Source organism: Cynoglossus semilaevis, chromosome 12 (genome assembly GCF_000523025.1).
Source record: "Cynoglossus semilaevis isolate Cse_v1.0 chromosome 12, Cse_v1.0, whole genome shotgun sequence".
NCBI classification, from domain to species: domain Eukaryota; kingdom Metazoa; phylum Chordata; class Actinopteri; order Pleuronectiformes; family Cynoglossidae; genus Cynoglossus; species Cynoglossus semilaevis.
Window position 1 is genome coordinate 1,866,193 of NC_024318.1, and position 18,084 is coordinate 1,884,276.

General features: G+C 43.5%; 3 protein-coding genes across 4 annotated transcripts in view; 2 read left to right on the forward strand and 1 right to left on the reverse strand.

Annotated features, from left to right (window-relative positions):
* Window positions 1–5,138, reverse strand: part of opn4a (opsin 4a (melanopsin)) — a 13,297-nt gene extending 8,159 nt beyond the window's left edge. Inside the window, exon 1 of the mRNA XM_008321406.3 lies at window positions 4,582–5,138. The gene's annotated coding sequence lies outside the window, so the exon portion shown is untranslated. The remainder of the gene's footprint in view (window positions 1–4,581) is intronic.
* Window positions 5,139–10,702: 5,564 nt separating this feature from the next.
* tspan14 (tetraspanin 14) lies at window positions 10,703–13,777 on the forward strand. Of its 2 annotated transcripts, XM_008321408.3 has the most exons (9): window positions 10,704–10,857; window positions 11,504–11,584; window positions 11,802–11,852; window positions 11,945–12,091; window positions 12,267–12,437; window positions 12,520–12,645; window positions 12,738–12,788; window positions 12,891–13,004; window positions 13,079–13,777. In XM_008321408.3, exons 2-9 carry the CDS (start codon window positions 11,504–11,506, stop codon window positions 13,142–13,144), a joined length of 807 nt encoding a protein of 268 aa, XP_008319630.1. In that variant the 5' UTR covers window positions 10,704–10,857; the 3' UTR covers window positions 13,145–13,777. The 2 variants fall into 2 exon arrangements, with proteins under 2 accessions (XP_024916648.1, XP_008319630.1); XM_025060880.1 differs by lacking the exon at window positions 11,802–11,852 and having other exon boundaries at window positions 10,703–10,857.
* Window positions 13,778–15,759: 1,982 nt separating this feature from the next.
* Window positions 15,760–18,084, forward strand: part of perp (p53 apoptosis effector related to pmp22) — a 9,050-nt gene continuing 6,725 nt past the window's right edge. Inside the window, exons 1-2 of the mRNA XM_008321412.3 lie at window positions 15,760–16,382; window positions 17,525–17,665. Coding sequence (XP_008319634.1) covers window positions 16,178–16,382; window positions 17,525–17,665 — 346 coding nt within the window. The 5' untranslated portion in view covers window positions 15,760–16,177. The remainder of the gene's footprint in view (window positions 16,383–17,524; window positions 17,666–18,084) is intronic.

The following is an 18,084-nucleotide window of genomic DNA, read 5'->3' on the forward strand; positions in this document are numbered from 1 at the left end:
GAGAGAGAGAGAGAGAGAGAGAACTCACAGTAAAGTCAGACTTGTCTGTAGATGCAGACGATCTTCTTTATTTTGTCCAGTTATAAAGCTGTGAATTTATAATAATTCTTCAATTTAAGCTGCGTTTTATTTGGGACCTGAAGATAAAAGTCTAAACTCCCGTCAAAGACAAAGGACATGAAGGATCATATGATTGAAGTCCATGGTTCTTCCTCACAGAGACACTGTTACATTGGTCTAATTAACCTGCGTCTCCATGACTCACTTCATCTCGTCGGTTGTTACCATGTTAACAAGGTCAATTACTGTCTGCCCTCATCAAAATGTTCAGAACCTGTGGTGAAGAGTTAGCGCTAACAGCAGTTACCACAATAATGTCAGATCAATAGATAATATTATCTGTATTTCTCTTAGACGTTTTGATCCAACCTTGGGTGTGAAATATTCCTGGTTAATAAATATAAATGTATCTGTGTGACTGTCCATTAAAGATGGGAAAGCGCTCCACTTAGTCTGTGCTCCATATTTACAACATAATTGTTCATGACCCGCTGTTCAAAGTTGCTGTTTCACATCTGAGGCAGCGTTGAACCGTTAAACACACACACACACGCACGCACGCACACACTCTGTGCTCAGAGCCATTTGCAGCGTCAGCGTCGTCAGAGGGAAGAGTAAAAACGAGACGCTGACAGTGATGGAAGCGGACGTGTCGTGACAAACCTGACCCCAACCCAAGGACAGACAACAAGGCCGTCACGTTTGATTTGGAGAATCCAGCCGACCAATCAGACGGTAGACAAATATGACTGTTGTTTCAAGTCAGTGAGTTCAATCAGAAGAAAGGAAAAAAGTTCCAGTGTTTATATTTTACTCCACCACGTCCTGCTGGATACACGCTGTGTTGAGGAAGGAGTTCATTTATATATGATTAAAATGTCATAGGAACAAGACAAGAACCAATCAGCAGTGACTGGAGAAATGGAGCTCTAGTTACAGTTACAGTTCTAGTTACAGTTCTAGTTCTAGTTACAGTTCTAGTTACAGTTCTAGTTACAGTTACAGTTACAGTTCTAGTGACAGTTCTAGTTCTAGTTACAGTTACAGTTCTAGTTCTAGTTACAGTTACAGTTACAGTTCTAGTTACAGTTCTAGTTACAGTTACAGTTCTAGTTACAGTTCTAGTTACAGTTCTAGTTCTAGTTACAGTTACAGTTCTAGTTACAGTTACAGTTACAGTTCTAGTTCTAGTTCTAGTTACAGTTCTAGTTACAGTTACAGTTCTAGTTACAGTTCTAGTTACAGTTCTAGTTCTAGTTACAGTTACAGTTACAGTTCTAGTGACAGTTCTAGTTCTAGTTACAGTTACAGTTCTAGTTACAGTTACAGTTACAGTTCTAGTTACAGTTCTAGTTCTAGTTACAGTTCTAGTTACAGTTACAGTTACAGTTCTAGTTACAGTTACAGTTCTAGTTACAGTTCTAGTTCTAGTTACAGTTCTAGTTACAGTTCTAGTTACAGTTCTAGTTCTAGTTCTAGTTACAGTTCTAGTTACAGTTACAGTTCTAGTTACAGTTCTAGTTACAGTTCTAGTTACAGTTACAGTTACAGTTCTAGTTCTAGTTACAGTTACAGTTACAGTTCTAGTGACAGTTCTAGTTCTAGTTACAGTTACAGTTACAGTTCTAGTGACAGTTCTAGTTCTAGTTACAGTTACAGTTCTAGTTCTAGTTACACTGCTCTTTCTGAGGACACAGTCTGGGGAGTGCTTTCATTTGTTCAGATGTCAGTTAAAGGCTGAGGTGTGAGATAACACGTGCACGCCCATGGGCCCGTGCACGTCCTCTTTTCACCAGTCAGCCTTGAAATCTTCCCACGCTACAGTCAAATGAACAACCATCAACATTTACACACCCACCCACCTGTCTATGGGTGTGTGTGTGTGTGTGTGTGTGTGTGTCAGGGTCTCTTATGTAACAATCATTACTGAACTGATTCAGGTCAGCCTTTGATCCTCACTCAAATCGATTACTTGGATGGCATCAACTAACAGCATCGAACCCCCCGACGCCCCCCCACACAGTCTGGTTTTCTAATCCTAAACCCATAGAGAAAATGAGGGATTTTCCATCAAAGTCCATAAGGGTTGTTGGTTCATCAGCAGCTTCTTCTTGGTGCTCTTTTAATGACTCAAACTGAACGGAGCAGCCGTCGTCAAACACACTTCACTAAAATTCACTCATTCATCTTTTGTTTTGAGGCTGAAGCTGAATTTTCTGAGCTCTGCAGCCGACGTCAATAATGTGTCAACGTCTGACACTGAACAGAGATGAGCCGTGAAAACAACTGGGTTATGACAGAGGACGAGAGAGAGAGAGAGAGGGAGGGAGGGAGAGAGAGAGAGAGAGAGAGGGAGAGAGAGAGTAACATCGTCCTAAACCAACACAGACACTGATGTTGGATCAATAAGATCTCAGGCAGATGCACAGACGACCTGGATACTAACATCAATATGTGTTTGTTCAATAACAGCAGCAGTAACAGCAGCAGTAACATCAGCAGTAACAGCAGCAGTAACAGCAGCAACAGCAGCAGTAACAGCAGTAACAGCAGCAACAACAGCAGCAGCACCAGCAGCAGCAGCAGCAGTAACAGCAGCAACAACAGCAGCAACAACAGCAGCAACAACAGTAACAGCAGCAGCAGTAACAACAGCAGTAACAGCAGCAGAAACAGCAGTACCAGCAGCAGCAGCAGCAGCAGCAGCAACAACAGCAGCAGCAGTAACAGCAGTAACAGCAGGAACAGCAGCAGCAGCAGCAACAGTAACAGCAACACTAGCAGCAGCAGTAACAGCAGCAGTAACATCAGCAGTAACAGCAGCAGTAACAGCAGTAACAGCAGTAACAGCAGTAACAGCAGCAACAGCAGCAGTAACAGCAGTAGTAACAGCAGCAGCAGCAGCAGTAACAGCAGGAACAGCAGCAGCAGCAGCAGGGGTAACGGCAGTAACAGCAGTAACAGCAGCATTTTTTCATATGGAAACAAAGTTCAGTTTTGTGTAAACGTTGACTCTGGATCAACCAAAGTTTAATATTATAAAGACATCAGTTTGTTTCTGTCTCTTTATCTGTAAACTTTTTAATGTCAATCATTTTTTCACAGACCAACAACAACAAACATAAATATATATATATATATATCTGATATAAACCTGCACATACACTCATCTCACAGGCCAAATATGATTACACCACAGGCCAGATTTGGCCCCCGGGCCTGAGTTTGACGCGTCTGCCTTAAAGGTAAAGTATGTAGCATAAACCAGAGAGTCATAAAAACACTTTCAGAAATGGTCCCAGGTCAGGTGACGTGATGACGTCATGAACAAACTCCTCTTCAATGGAGCTGAGCAGACGTCGTTAATGAGACGCTCTTTAATTAAAGTCTCATAAACCACCAGTCAGAGGAGGTCGGCCACGAAACACGTCCTCAACACAGAGGGTCAGAGGTCGTCAACTGAGACATCTGACGCCGCGGCTCAGACGATCAGTCCTAAAACCACCTCTGAACCTGTGGTTCCAGGGCAGTTATCTGTCCATGGAACCGTGTGTGTGTGTCTGTGTGTGTGTGTCATATTAATTAGGTCATTAAATTCTGACGTGTCCCAGGGACAAAATGATTCTGTTTGTCATGACACTGTTTGTCTTTCTACCTTTTCATGGTTCCTTTAATATAATTTATTCAATTTCATTTTTATCAGGTGTATTTTCTAATCTTAAAACCACATTTTGATTAAACATTTATATTATTAAGATTTAACAGTGAGGTCATTATTTCCACAGTACATTTTCTTCAGAATCTTCAGACTATCAACTGTCTTTAAAAAAAACAAACATTTTGCTATATGGTTAAAACATGATGATTTACAATAAAAACATTTAATTCCATTTACTTTTGTATGTCAAATAGAGACAAACCTCCAGAGTAGTTGGAAAAAACATTTAATAAATAACTTGAATTATACATTTCATGACATTTACTTTACGAGTCTACGTTTGACGTCATTAAGACATGATATTTTTTGGTTTTCCATATAAGGATGTTTAATGTGTACGGGTTATTGACAAAACACAAACGGTAGGATTTAAAAACCGCCATTTTAGCGACAAGTATTTTAATAAATTTGATGTGTTTATATTCACTCTTTGTGATAAAAGTTAATGAATAAATACACAACATTGGTCAAATAACTGTTACCGCGCCATGAAATCAAAATGTTCCGACGGAGATGAAGACATTATTGGACTCGTTTTTAATCGACGATTTAAGAGAAACTTCATGTCGTTATTTCCACCTGGTGTTTTTAATATATGACGCCGAACGGAAGAGACGTGTCGTTTGGTGACTTTGGTCGATTAACATTCACTCTATGTGAAATAAGAACATTAATAAACCGAACTTTTCTGTTGAGGTTCTCAGTCATCCTGGACGTCTTATCCAAAGTAGTACCGACCCTGAAGGAACTACTTTTTAACCCAACTGTTCAAATGACCAGAGTTATCAGGGAAGTTCACTCACCGTCGGTGCGGCTGACGGGAGGTTCCGTGGCTCCGGGAGCCGGTGCTGATCATCCAGGTTGGAGTCGTTGTGTGTCCACGGCGCTGCTGACAGCTCCACGGTCTGTTCACTCCGAGTCACTGCAGCAGTTATGCTGCCTTTCCCGCCCTCCGTCCTTCTGCTGAGCTGAACGTTAGGACGAAGTGACAGGAGTGGGTCACGTGACTCACTGTTTACACCTTGACGTCAATGCTTTGTCGTGTCACACACAACATTCAACCACCAATCCCCTTCAACCGTTCACCCTTTTTATTTCTCTCTCTCTTTTCAAACATTCTAGTAGAAACACATTTACACAGACTACACGTCTGAACAGTGTAGTATCTGAAGTACTCCATGTGTACTTGGATTTATGGCTTTGGAATGTTCAACTAGTCCAACAGGTCAAAGGTCCAGCTGCCATAGGAGAATGGCGCTGGTCTGCATCAGGGAGAGGTTCTCCAGAGGTTCTCCAGAGGTTCTCCAGAAGTTCTCCAGGGATTCTCCAGGGGTTCTCCAGCGGTTCTCCAGAGGTTCTCCAGAAGTTCTCCAGGGGTTCTCCAGGGGTTCGGCAGGGGTCCGCCAGGGGTTCTCCAGAGGGTCTCCAGGGGATCTCCAGAGGTTCTCCACAGAGGTTCGCCAGGGGTTCTCCAGCGGTTCTCCAGGGGTTCGGCAGGGGTCCGCCAGGGGTTCTCCAGGGGTTCTCCAGCGGTTCTCCAGAGGTTCGCCAGGGGTTCTCCAGAGGTTCGCCAGGGGTTCTCCAGCGGTTCTCCAGGGGTTCTCCAGAAGTTCTCCAGTCCAAACCCATATATCTGTGTCAAATGTAGAAAAACAACCAGGTTATAGAAGTTTTATTTTAATGAGTCACATTTCCCTGTGAGTAAAGAAATGGTTGACAGTTAACTAGATAATCTAGTTAACTAGATTATCTAGTTAACTAGATTATCTAGTTAACAAATAAAAGAGGTTTAAAAACGTGTCGACTGGAGCTGGAATTAAATATGTTCCACTTTTCACTGCTGACCTGCTGTCATGTCCAACAGCCAGCCAGTCTGTCAGTCAGTCAGTCAGGGACCAGTCAGTCAGTCAGTCAGGGACCAGTCAGTCAGTCACCAGTCAGTCAGTGTTAGTTGATGCTGCTGTTGTTTATATTTCTCTCCTCCTCTGCTGCTCTGATGGTGACGGTCAACGTCGTCTGTCGTCCGTCTGTGTTCGTTGCTCTGACACCTCGTCCTGTCAAAGTGATGAACACAAAAGCTGCCGTGTCCTGTGAAACGGATGAAGACAAAGACAAAGACAGGAAACACATGAGAGTCAGAGCGTGAGTGATACACTGATCAGCTGTGTTAGTGTAGTGAAGCTGATCACATGACCCAGCTGGACCTGTGACATCAGCTGTCACACGTTAACCTGGTGTCAAGTATTACAGTACGACTGTGTCAGGTGTCAGGTGTTGTCTCGTCCTTTCTTTATGTTGTCTTTTCATTTGAAAAACACCACCATTAATCAGACCACTGACCCATACACTGACCCATACACTGACCCATACACTGACCCATACAGTTATGACACAGACCACAGTGGAAGCTTTGCTGTTTATTAACTCCAGCTATGCACACAACACTGTCAGGGTTAAACTATAAACTATATATACATATATAGTATATATATATATATGTATATATATACTATATATGTATATATAGTATATATATAAACTATAAACTATATATACATATATATTATATATGTATATATAGTATATATATATATATGTATATATATACTATATATACATATATATAGTATATATATACATATATAGTATATATATAAACTATAAACTATATATACATATATATTATATATATATATTATATATGTATATATTATATAGTATATGCTGTGAGGCTGGGACCTTCAGTGAGATCCATCAACGTCCTTCCATACCAGGGGTTTCATAATGTTGTTTTAATCAGTTCAGAAATTCAAAGACATTTCAGTTCCAAGGACGTTCCTAACAAACAATTCAAAAGGCTCACTGACAAAACCAATCAACCGACTGTATCTGTGATTATCTGTGACACGAGAGCTGCATTGGTGGATGCCTTGGTCAGGGTTTCAAAGTGCTATGATAGCTCCTAAAGAGGAAGTTGAAAATACTCCCGCTGCCCCCCTCACCCCCCCTGCTCTGGGGGCTCTTTGATGGCACGTGCTGGAGCTCTAGGAACTAATCAAAGACAGCATGAGATAGAAGGAGGATCAACATTTCTTTCTTTGAGGTCGGGGGTGGTTTCATGAACAGCCAAACAGCCTGGCAAATGCTCTCTTCAGTTTCCTCCTCAGTGTCTTCTTGACTTTGGGTCTGGTGAGTTCCTTAAACCTATTTCTCAGGTGGGTGATCTTGTCAGTCTTTTCGCCGTCTAGGTCTAGGTCTATCTTGGTGTAGTGGTATTTGAACTGCATCTGCAGCTGCATTAGTGCCTCACAGCGCTGTAGGTTCACACACTCACCTGCGTTGGCGACCTCCTTGATGTTTTGGCAGAGGGCGTCCTTCTCGCTCTGCCTGGCCTCGGCCGCAGCTTTCATCTCTTTCTTGAGGATCTCCCTTTCCTTTCGCACCACCACCAGCTCGTCACTCACGACCTTCCACTGCCGGTACAGGTCAGGGTAGTCGAACCGGTCTCTGTAGTAATGGATGGTGTCCAAGAGACGCAGCATCGACATCGTTGTGCACATCGTAACGTCGGGGGCGGTTGCGTTTGGTTTGCCCGCTGTAGCATCAGTGACTATGCCTTCAGTGGTCGCCTTGTTACCAGGTGTGGCCTCAAAATTTGCAGGCTTATTGGCTGCCACCTCAGGGGGTGTGGCTTCGCCACCTGACGCCTTAGACTTACGGCTTTTCCTTTTTTTTAAACGTTTGGTAGTCATTTCTATTTTTTAGGTTTTGTAAGGTTGCATCGTTGCTTCCTTTTGGGTTTGTCCATATCCAACATGTGAAACTGTCGGGGGGGGGCGGGGGGGGGGTCTTCTTAATAATGGCCAAAATCCCTCTACGCTTTATCCTTTGATTTTTGTGACATCACAGACTTTGATCTTTGTTCCATCAAACCCTGGGTCGTCCCTTCGTTCCAGCTCTGGCCTCACTCTTCATGTCATGAGCGTAAACCAGTACAACCTTGGACTGAACAGATTTCATTTTTACCAACACAGTCGTTATTAACCTGACACCAAGAGTTGAACCATGACATCAAAGATTTAAATTCAATTCTTTTATTTGAAATTCCATGTTTGTGGGAACTGTTTGTACTTTTTAAAGATAATTACGCAAGAAAATTGAACTGGATGTAGTTTTTCACAAATCCAAACTTGTTTTTATTGAGTTTCTCTTTGAGTCAAAACTCCTTAAAACCAACACATGTCCCATTCATTTAATCAGTTTTACAGGTTAGTTAGTTAGTTAGTTAGTTAGTTAGTTAGTTAGTTAGTTAGTTAGTTAGTTAGACCTGTTGTCATTTTGTACACAGTCAGTGTCGTCGCAACAGATTTCTATCTTGAGCCAGAATATGAGTATGAATGAATACAAGGAAAGGTTGACACAGGCCGTGCAGTACAGGAGCGCACACACACACACACACACACACACACACTGGATGGATGGTCAACACGAGGGTTGAGCACCTAAAAGCGCCCCAGTCACAGTGACGCTGAGGTCCGTGGCCTCGTCACTTCAACCCAACACTCTGGGTCTGAGCGGATGGAGAAAGAACGCTGTCTTCAGGGTTCGTAAGCACTTTTATGATGTCACACGCCATTCCTAATCTTCAAAGTTCTCCAGTGGAACATCAAAGGCACAGTGTCATCTGCAGTACCTTATGTCAGCCTCAGCATTTTCTACCAGGGAACTGTAACTAGTGCTGAGTGCCCTTAGCTGTGCCCGAGGGTAAAGAGAGGCAGAAGAAAAGATGAAAGTAACTGATATAAAGTAACAAAGACACACATTAATAGAGATGACGTCGATTGCCAGCTCAGAGTCCAGCAGACTAAACAGTGAGAGTCTTACTATACAGGATGAAGGGGACGATATGGCCAGCCCCATGAGGGCCAACTATTTTGAAGACTCCTTTCTCCACCAATTCGATGACAACAGCACAGGCGGGAGAAGCAAAGACGACGACTATGACGAAGAGAGCGAAGAGGACAAGAACACCACGCACAATGCCATGTTAGAGAAGGAGGTCCTGGAGCTGTCTCTGGTTGAGTTCAATGAGCGACTCAGTGAGTTGGTGCGGGGGGACATCAAGTCTCTGAGAGTTCAGAAAGAGCAGGAGATCGCGAAGCTGCGGCAGGAGAGGGAAGAAGCCTTGGCTGAAGAAATTGCCTGGAGGACAGAGAAAAGGAGTCTTTTGCGGCAGCTCAAAATCAAGCAGAAGCTCAAACGGGATTTTGAGACGGAGTTAACACAAATAACCTGCTTTCTAAATCAGCTTCAAACCATGAGCGCCAAAGACCAGGTGAGGACCGACGGTGACAGCACCAAAGACGACGACGACGATGACGATGAGGAGGAGGAGGAGGAGTTTGATGTGGGGAAAATTATTACTCCTCTTACAGAAGAGAGTAAACGAGTGAAGGAGAAAAAGGAAAAGGATAAGAAGAAGAAGGAAAAGAGACAGAAATTGAAGAAAAAGAAAAAGAATGGACAATCTTGAAATATCAACCAACCTCCTTACATTTACACAACGCTGATCAAGCCAATCAGCAACTCTCTGTGTTTGGCAGTCGGAATCACCAGTTGCCGGGTGGCATTTCACACTGGAAAAGATTCCTTTTCCATCCAAACTGACGGAGGCGAGGATGAAGCGACAACAATCAGGCAGCTGCGACAGGTTGTGCCCACAGGAAGTGCCCACGACAAGTTTTAGAAGTAGTCTGTACCGCTCAGGGTGAACTGGCTGTTCAGCAGTTAGACTGGCCTCTCTGCTAAACGGTCAACATGTGGTGAACATGTGGTGAACATACCATGACGCACAGCTACCACTAGAGGGAAGGCAATCACTCTGTTTCCAAAGGGGGAGACAAATGTACGGTTTTCCGTGATGACGGTATTATTAAATACTCTTTGTACTAACTGTCGAGAACAAACAAATAGATTAGAATGTGTTAAAAGATTGTGACAAGGGGGCAGTGATGTGACTTTCCTGATGCTTACTGTCTAATCAAACTAAGGTGAAGATGAGTGCTGCTGGGCAGGCAAGGGCTCCGTCTTTTTTTCTTTTTTTTGTTGTTGTCATTTTCAGTAGGAAAATAATGCACCAAAACTGACTATTTAGATCAGAAAGTAGAGGTAAATTTTATTTGATGTAATTTACTATTCTGATTGGGAAAATTAGTCCAGGCACTGTGTGTAATATAAACCCGTGGCACGACAACAGGAAGAGTTGGACTCAGAGTCTCTTCCAGGTTTCTGCCATAACCGCTTTCTCCACTGAGGAGGAAGGTGTAAATAATGGGACAATGAGAGAATCGGAGGGAAGAAAAGTTAGTTAAAATCCTGTCTTGTCTTCTTTAATCGATTTATTTGTTGATTTTACTTGCACACGTGTTAGTGGTATACGCAAGAAGTTCACTTTCTGTTACATTTCCAGCTATCGGCTCTCAAGTAACAGTTGCTATGCCAACTGCCTAAGCCAATGTAGCACTGGTGGTCTTGTTAGCCTAGCCTAGCCTAGCCTAGCCTAGCCTTGTCTTGAAACATCCCTTGTTTGGCAGCAGACTGCGGCGAACACAGATGAGTGACGTGAAGATAACGATTCACTTTTCTGAAGAACAACTTTAGCATTCGTCACTTCCCATGATTCCTCAATCCTCAGTGTCATTATTTTTGTACCGTTCAAAAGTGTTGTACGTTTTGAAAGAATAAAAAAGTGCTGGTAACTGACGACTAGGAAATAAACTCCAAACAAGCAAAGCATTTTGATTTGAACATATCAAGTCACGTTTGACATTTAAAACCAAGAATAGAACAGAAACAAAAAGATTGTATTGGGTTAGTAGTGCTGTACCTGGCTTTCTTTGTGTTGGTGTGCGGTTTTAATTGTCCTGCAGGGGGCGGTGTAACGTTTCAAGTGTGTACGTGAAAACTTATAGGGGAGGGAAGAAAAAGTGTTTAGGTCGCTTCACTTCTTCTGTTCGAAAGTTCTGGTCGTGTTCGCTCCTCAAATTTGTTGGGATCTGGGCGTTTGAACTGTTTTTGAGGTAAGGACGAACGATTCCGAGCTGCACCGTTGAACCGGGACCCGGGGTCCAAATTCGGTGAAAACGGGAACTTCATTCGTAAGAGTCTTATCGTGTTCGTGTTAGCGTTAGCCGCTTCCTCTTAGCAGAAAAATAAATAAAGCTAAAATAGTTTTTACAGTTTTTATTTTAAAAGAGGGTTTTGAGCCCTGTACCAGGGCGGACCTCGGACAGTTTGTGTCGGAGTATCCGCCCGCCCAACACGCCAGGGTGACGAGAACAAAACAGTCCGAGTCTCTCCGGTCAGTCAGTCCGGTACTGAGGCGGAGTGGCTACTCCGTCCGAGCCCGGGTTTACTTCACTAAAGCGGTCGGTGATCTTACGTCAGTAAATACCCAGAGAACAGAACCGACACCGTATAATATCAAAGTATTAATGAGTTTTAACTTTCTTTTGGCTGAACAGACATAATGACGTGTAACAGTGAGTCGGTCAGTGAGCCAGGCTGGACTGAGTCAGTACAGACTCTGACTGTGATTAGATAGAACTGACTGACACTCCCTTCAGTCCCTCAGCTGTTGTCAGTGACTGTCATTAATGTCCCGTCGTCAGTGCTGTGTCAGATTCGAACCACAGACCTACTGACTGCAGCGTGTTCCTTTGACAGATGTATTATTATCGATATGAAAATGCTGAGGTGAGCTGCTGCTACAAATATCTGATGTTCAGTTACAACATCATCTTCTGGGTAAGAAACACACACACACACACTCAAACCATGTCACATTCTAACTAAGGAAACATCCTGCTGAGGCTGAGGCCACTTTTACAGGAAGTGATTTCATGACTTTATGTTGAAATGAGGGCTGTGGAAAATCCTTTTTTTTAAAAATAATTTTCTGTCTCAGATCAAGGATAATGGTGTGTGTGCGTGCGTGTGTGTGTGCGTGTGTGTGTGTGAACAGTTGGCAGGAGTGGCCTTCATCGCTGTGGGCTTCTGGGCCTGGAGTGAAAAGGTAATTTGTTTTTGATGGTCTCTCCTCGGTGAGGCCACGTGAACAGCCGGTGTGAATGGTGTGAACAAACCCTGCTCTCTTGTTTTTGTCAGGGAGTCCTGTTGGACCTGACCCAGGTGACCCGGTTGCATGGTTTTGATCCAGTGTGGTTGGTTCTGGTGGTGGGTGGAGTCACCTTCGTCCTGGGCTTCGCTGGTTGTGTGGGCGCCTTGAGAGAAAACATCTGTCTGCTGAAGTTTGTACGTGTAAAAACCTCAAACTCCTCCTCCTCATCTTTGGCTTCTACTTTAAAAAAAAAGCACATCTTTCAAATCAGAGTTGGTTGGTGACGAGCCTGTCAGTCAAGTACGTCTTTGTCTGAGGTGACCCACAGTGACCTACAGTGACCTACGTCCAACACATTTCTCTGCTCAGTTTTCTGGCGTTATCGGCTTCATCTTCTTCCTGGAGTTGACAGCAGCCGTTCTGGCCGTCGTCTTCCAGAGTCAGGTCAGGGAATGGATTAATGAGTTCTTCCTGGCAAATGTCAAAGCATACAGAGATGACATCGACCTGCAGAACCTCATCGACTCCCTGCAGAGGATGGTAAACACCAGCAGTGCTTATTTCTGGCCAGGGCTCTTCATGTCTCTCAGGTGGATTATCTCTGGGTTTCTTTTCTGAACAGAACCACTGCTGTGGTGCTCAGGAACCTAAGGACTGGGACCTCAACGTCTACTTCAGCTGTAATGTAACCAATCGCAGCAGGGAACGATGTGGCGTGCCTTTCTCCTGCTGCCTCACTGATCCTGCTGTGAGAATCACAATAAACAAGAGAAAAAAAAAACCCTGATCAATACTTCAGATTAACATAGTTGTGTTTTTATTTATTGTTTCTGCTGTCAGGACTCGGTGGTGAACACTCAGTGTGGCTACGATGTCAGGAGTAAAGCATCAGTGAGTTTCCAGTGGAATCATCACAGGAAACAGGAAGTGTTGTGAAGGAAACAGGAAGTGTTTGTCTAACTGTGTGTGTGTGTGTGTCTACATCCTGTGCAGGGTGAGTGGAGCAAAGACATCTACGTGAGAGGATGCATCGCAGCGCTGGAGGACTGGTTACCTCGAAACCTGTACACGGTGGCCATCGTCTTCATCGTCATCTCTCTGCTGCAGGTATGAGTACACGCAAATACTGCAGTACTTCTACAGAGAGTGTGTGTGTGACCCTCAGTTCTCTTTCTTACCAGATGGTGGGGATATACTTGGCCAGGACACTGATCTCTGACATTGAGAAATCCAGATTTTCTTACTGAAGTTTTTTTTTTTCTTTTTTTTTTTTTTTTCTTCTTCTTCTTGGAGCTTCAGGAGAAGAGGCTTCACTGTCCCCGTGGAGACTGAGACTACTTCTATTTTTATTTACAATTTATCACTTTTAACACTTTTTCAAGTCTTTATATAAAAAACCAGTACACTGTGATGTGCAGCCTGTTGCCTCATCACTGATCAGTGCCTTTGAGACAGGAAGCTGTGTGTGATGTCAGAGAGACGGCAGGAGGACACGTCCTTCACACACACAGCAGATCAGAGTTTATTCATTCTGGACCAGACGTTCCCATCGATCAATCGGTCAGTCAATTTATTAACAAATATGTTTTTTTATTTGAGCTCTGAGGAAAAAACTAAATAATAATGTCTTTGAACGGATCACATTTAAGACTGATTTTTTTTTTATTGACACTGATTTGTGTCGGCAGGTAGTTTCAGTTTTCATCCTGTTTGGAGCGAATGAGATGAAATTAAACTGTGATTGAATGAGTGACTGAGTGAATGAGTCCATTTTTCTGTTTTGTGAAAAAAATGTAAAAACCCTTATTTTTGAAACTTCTGTTTATAAAGTAATTTTTACATTTTTATACTTTCCAAATAAAAGTTTGCTTTGACTTTGACGTTTGTTTTTCTCTGAACCTGATCAATTTTATTTGATCAAAGTGTATTGATCACTTAAGTTACTGATGTATGAGCAGTGGTGGGGGGGGGGTCACCTGATCTGATGGGTCAGAGTTAGGGCTCCACAGTCCATGACCATTTTTTAAAAAGACTTCCATCGACTGTTGATCCTGGAGAGTTTTTGTTTTTCCATGAACGTTGGTTTTGGGTTAAGATTCTGTGTTAAAATCAGATCAATATTATAAATCAATAAGATCAATTCAATCTTAATCAATATTATAAATCAATAAGATCAATAAGTAAATCCTGTGGATTTCCTGTATGTAACGTAATTATTACCAAGGTTTCTTCGTGCTGTTCCAATTTTTCCAGATCGTTTCCTTGAAGGACTTTTCACTAAGACGATTCCGACAAGTGTGGACACGAAGAACGTTTTCAGTGATTATGAAACTGATTCTGTGCAGTTTTTTAAATCTCCTACCAGAACATTCCTGTTTTAGTCATTCATTAAACACGATTTCTATGATTTTGGTTTGCGTCACCGTTAGACAGAATTTGACTTTCAGACGTTCAGAGCAAAGGTGGATTGAAGTTTAGGGAGAGGGAACACAGGACCTGACTCTTCAATATTGAAATAATATTTGAGTCCAGGCAAAAGTCACTGCAGTTCTGAGGAACAGTATATTGAGGGAAGTCTTGGTGACGTTCCCAGTCTAGAATCCAAATTAATTAATTTAATTGAATCCGTCAAGTCTCAGAAGTTTTGAGTCACACAAATGTAGTTTGAGTCAAACCAGATTCAAGTCCGTTCAGGTCTGAGTTAGTGAGAACAGGGTTTTCAGTTTGACCACATGAGTGAAAGTCCCAGTTGGTTGGAGACCTGTTTGGACTGAACTGATCAATGTGGACTATTGATCAAGTCACATTAACTGCTGTGTTTGTTGTTTTTATTATGACCTGCTCTTGTTTGAATGTGATCACAGAGCTGTGGTTCTTCATCAGTCCACACAGATGGACATCTTTAAGGACGGGCGTGGTTTCCATCCAAAAACAAAAAGCCTCGTCACGGAGGTGTTTTGGTGGAGTTGTGTCAAAACATTTAAAGATAATCATTTTATGGACATTCTGACACCGAAGGCGAAACGAAAACTTCATCCTACATGTTCCATACTGTGCCTTCTGCACTACAATCAATTCATAGATGTGTCCACAGGGCGTCGCTGCAGAACCACTGCAGCAGCTCCGAAACCTGACACATGCAGTGGGTACAGAAAGTATCCAGACCACCTAACATGTTTCACTCTTTGATACAATCATTTCACTTCAGTGTTTTTCCTCAGTACAAAGACACATGAAAGGAGTTTGTTAAAAAAAAACAAAAACCTGAAGGACGCCAAGATGGAGAGACATGAGACTGAACTTGGTCTCATCAAGGAAAGATGAACGTGGCCAAGTACAGGGATATCCTGGACCAAAACCTTCTCAGACTGGGTTGAAGGTTCAACTCCAACACGACGATGACCCTGAGCACACAGCTACAATAACCAAGGAGTCTGGACTGTTCTGGAACGACCCAGCCAGAGCCCTGACCTACACCCAGTGGAACATCTGTGGAGAGACCTGAAAATGGACGTCCACCAACGCCAACCGTCCAACCTGACAGAACTGGACAGGATCTGCACGGACTCATGGCTGCGTTAGTTCCAGAGAGTTCTACTAAATACTGAGCAAAGGCTGTGAAAACGTTTCACTGTTTCTTTTTTAATACATCTGCAGAAAAGTCAACAATTCTGTGTTTTTCTGTCAACATAAGGTGCTGTGTGTATATTAGTGAGGAAAAAATGTCTCTTGGTGATAGCGGCTACGCCTCAAACCTCCCCCGCCTCCCCCCGCCCCCCCGGGCCTCCCAGCACATACCAAACACACCCTTCAAATCGTCAACTTCCATGTTTGTTAACGAGTGTTCCTACTGTAACAACTGTATCATTCTGACGACAAAAACACTTAACAAATCGACTATTCAAATAAAACTAAGCTTTTTCACCAAAGCCGTGTATTTATCCAAATAAATATTTACGAAAAGAAAATACGACAAACTTGAATTATCAAAACAAAACAGATAACGTAACGACTCGACTAAAACCACCCGGTCTATCTATCCGGATTCTATCTCGAGTCCTCGGACTGAAACGTGACACCTTGGGTGAAAGAGGCGGGACTTGAACTCCGGCCCAGCCTTTCAGGTTCACAAACAGGTTTCATGCCACGGGTGGAGTTTATATTTGTCATCCAGTCTGGGTGGAAAGACCACTCCCTGCCTTTTCACCTTCTCGGCTGCTCTGACTCCAACCACTCTCCCGCTCCTTCTCGGTCCGCTCCACGCTGCTCTCTCCTCGGTCATGTTCCGCTGTGGAATCGCGTACCCCCGGTGCAGGTGGATCGTTCCTCTGCTGCTGCTGTTCGCTATTATTTTCGACATCATCGCCATTGCGGCCACTTCCGGTTGGGTGGAGGACGAAGACGCCAAGTCTCACTACGCCAGTATGTGGGAACAGTGTCGGGGCCGGAACCAGCAGTGGGACTGTAAGTCCCTGATGGAGTTCTGTAAGTGTCCGTCTCCTCCACAGCTGTTCAGTGTTCACCTTCCTACATTATACACACACCTGTGACCTGTGACCTGTGACGTTATGGTTAGACCGAAGCCCACGTTCAGTCAGTGAAGAAGTGTAGCTTCGGGAGGACCGTGAGTCCGGGCCTACAGTAGGTCAACAGTCCGACTGAGATGGACTTCACTCCGAACTTCTTCAGGCTCCGGCGGAGGAAACTTTTAAACCAACACCGTCCCGTGTTTATTAACAACCAGATAACATTTAACCGAGCACCGGCCGCCGTACGACTTTGTTGACAAAAGTTTATACAAAACAAGACAAGACAAACACGGTGTCAGGTTAGCTCCCGGTTAGCTCCCGGTTAGCTAAAAGCTCACTGTGGAGCAGGACTTAAAAAAAAAAAAAAAAAAAAAAGCTCCGCCTCACATTAATCCACGGACAGTCTGTATCTCCGTAGCCTTGTTGTTAAAGCTCGTCATGGTGATGACGTCAGGACTCACCCAGAGGTGATGCCTTCACTCAGGTCTTAGTTTCACCTGTTGTTACAGCAGGTTTTCCATCACAAAGCTGATTTTTTATAACTAAAAGAATGAGTCATTACTCCAGGACCTGTTGTTGTCCTGCGAGTCTACACACCAGTCAGTGAGAAACTGACTGACTGTCTGTCTGTCTGACTGTCTGACTGACTGTCTGACTGACTGTCTGACTGACTGACTGACTGACTGACTGACTGTGAAGAAAGTGACAGTAAAACTGACTTTGACTTGAAGGTGTTTTAAAATGTTTTCGTGCCTCAGTCGTCGCAGACAAAACACACAGGTTGAAAAGAGACTTTCGGAGAAAATACGTAGGTTTTAGAATACTGCACATCAATACTGTTTAAAGCTGAATATTTAGACCTAGTCTTTTGGCTCTTGACACTGTTTTTCTTGTAAACATGTAAAAATAACTCAAATTATAAACCAGTCCGTGACCCCATCATTTATTATTTATTACCAGGAGCTTCTTGTAGTGCCACCTAGTGTTGCTCTCTGTGTATTGTGTTAAAGCCCTGTCAGTAGCTGATGAAAGGTTGAGGTGACGTTTGTTGTGTGGGTGTTTCCTGTCATGTGACCCACTGACCTGTGTCTGTTGTAGCCTGGGCTCAGGCAGTGGCTGCTCTGATGATCATCGGCCTCATCATCCTCATCATCGCCTTCATCGTGTCCTGTGTGGCTCTGTGCTGCACGCTCAACATCTCTCTGCTGCCCCTGATAGGAGTGCTGCTCATTGTTGTTGGTAAGACACACACACACACACACACACACACACACACACAGTGTGTGTAAAGTCTCTAGTTAGAGTCACTAGTTAGAGTCACTAGTTAAGGTCACTAGTTAAGGTCACTAGTTAAAGTCACTAGTTAAACAAAGGTGTAGTTCAGTTGTACTGTTTCACTAATGGCTGGTCCTCAGTGCGGTGGTTCACAAGTAAAGATGTATGAAAGTAGAGAGCAGTCGGGGTCTCCCCCCCAGTCCTCCCCCAGTCCTCCCCCTCCTCTGCCCCCTGAATGTCTCAAGCTTGTTTTGAGGAGGGAAAAGAAAGTGGACGAAGAAAAAGTGTTGTTGGAAACAGACTTGACATCAGAGAGAAGTCTGGTTGTTGTGGTGTTTCCATGGTTACGCCTTTGTCTGACACACACACACACACACGGAGAA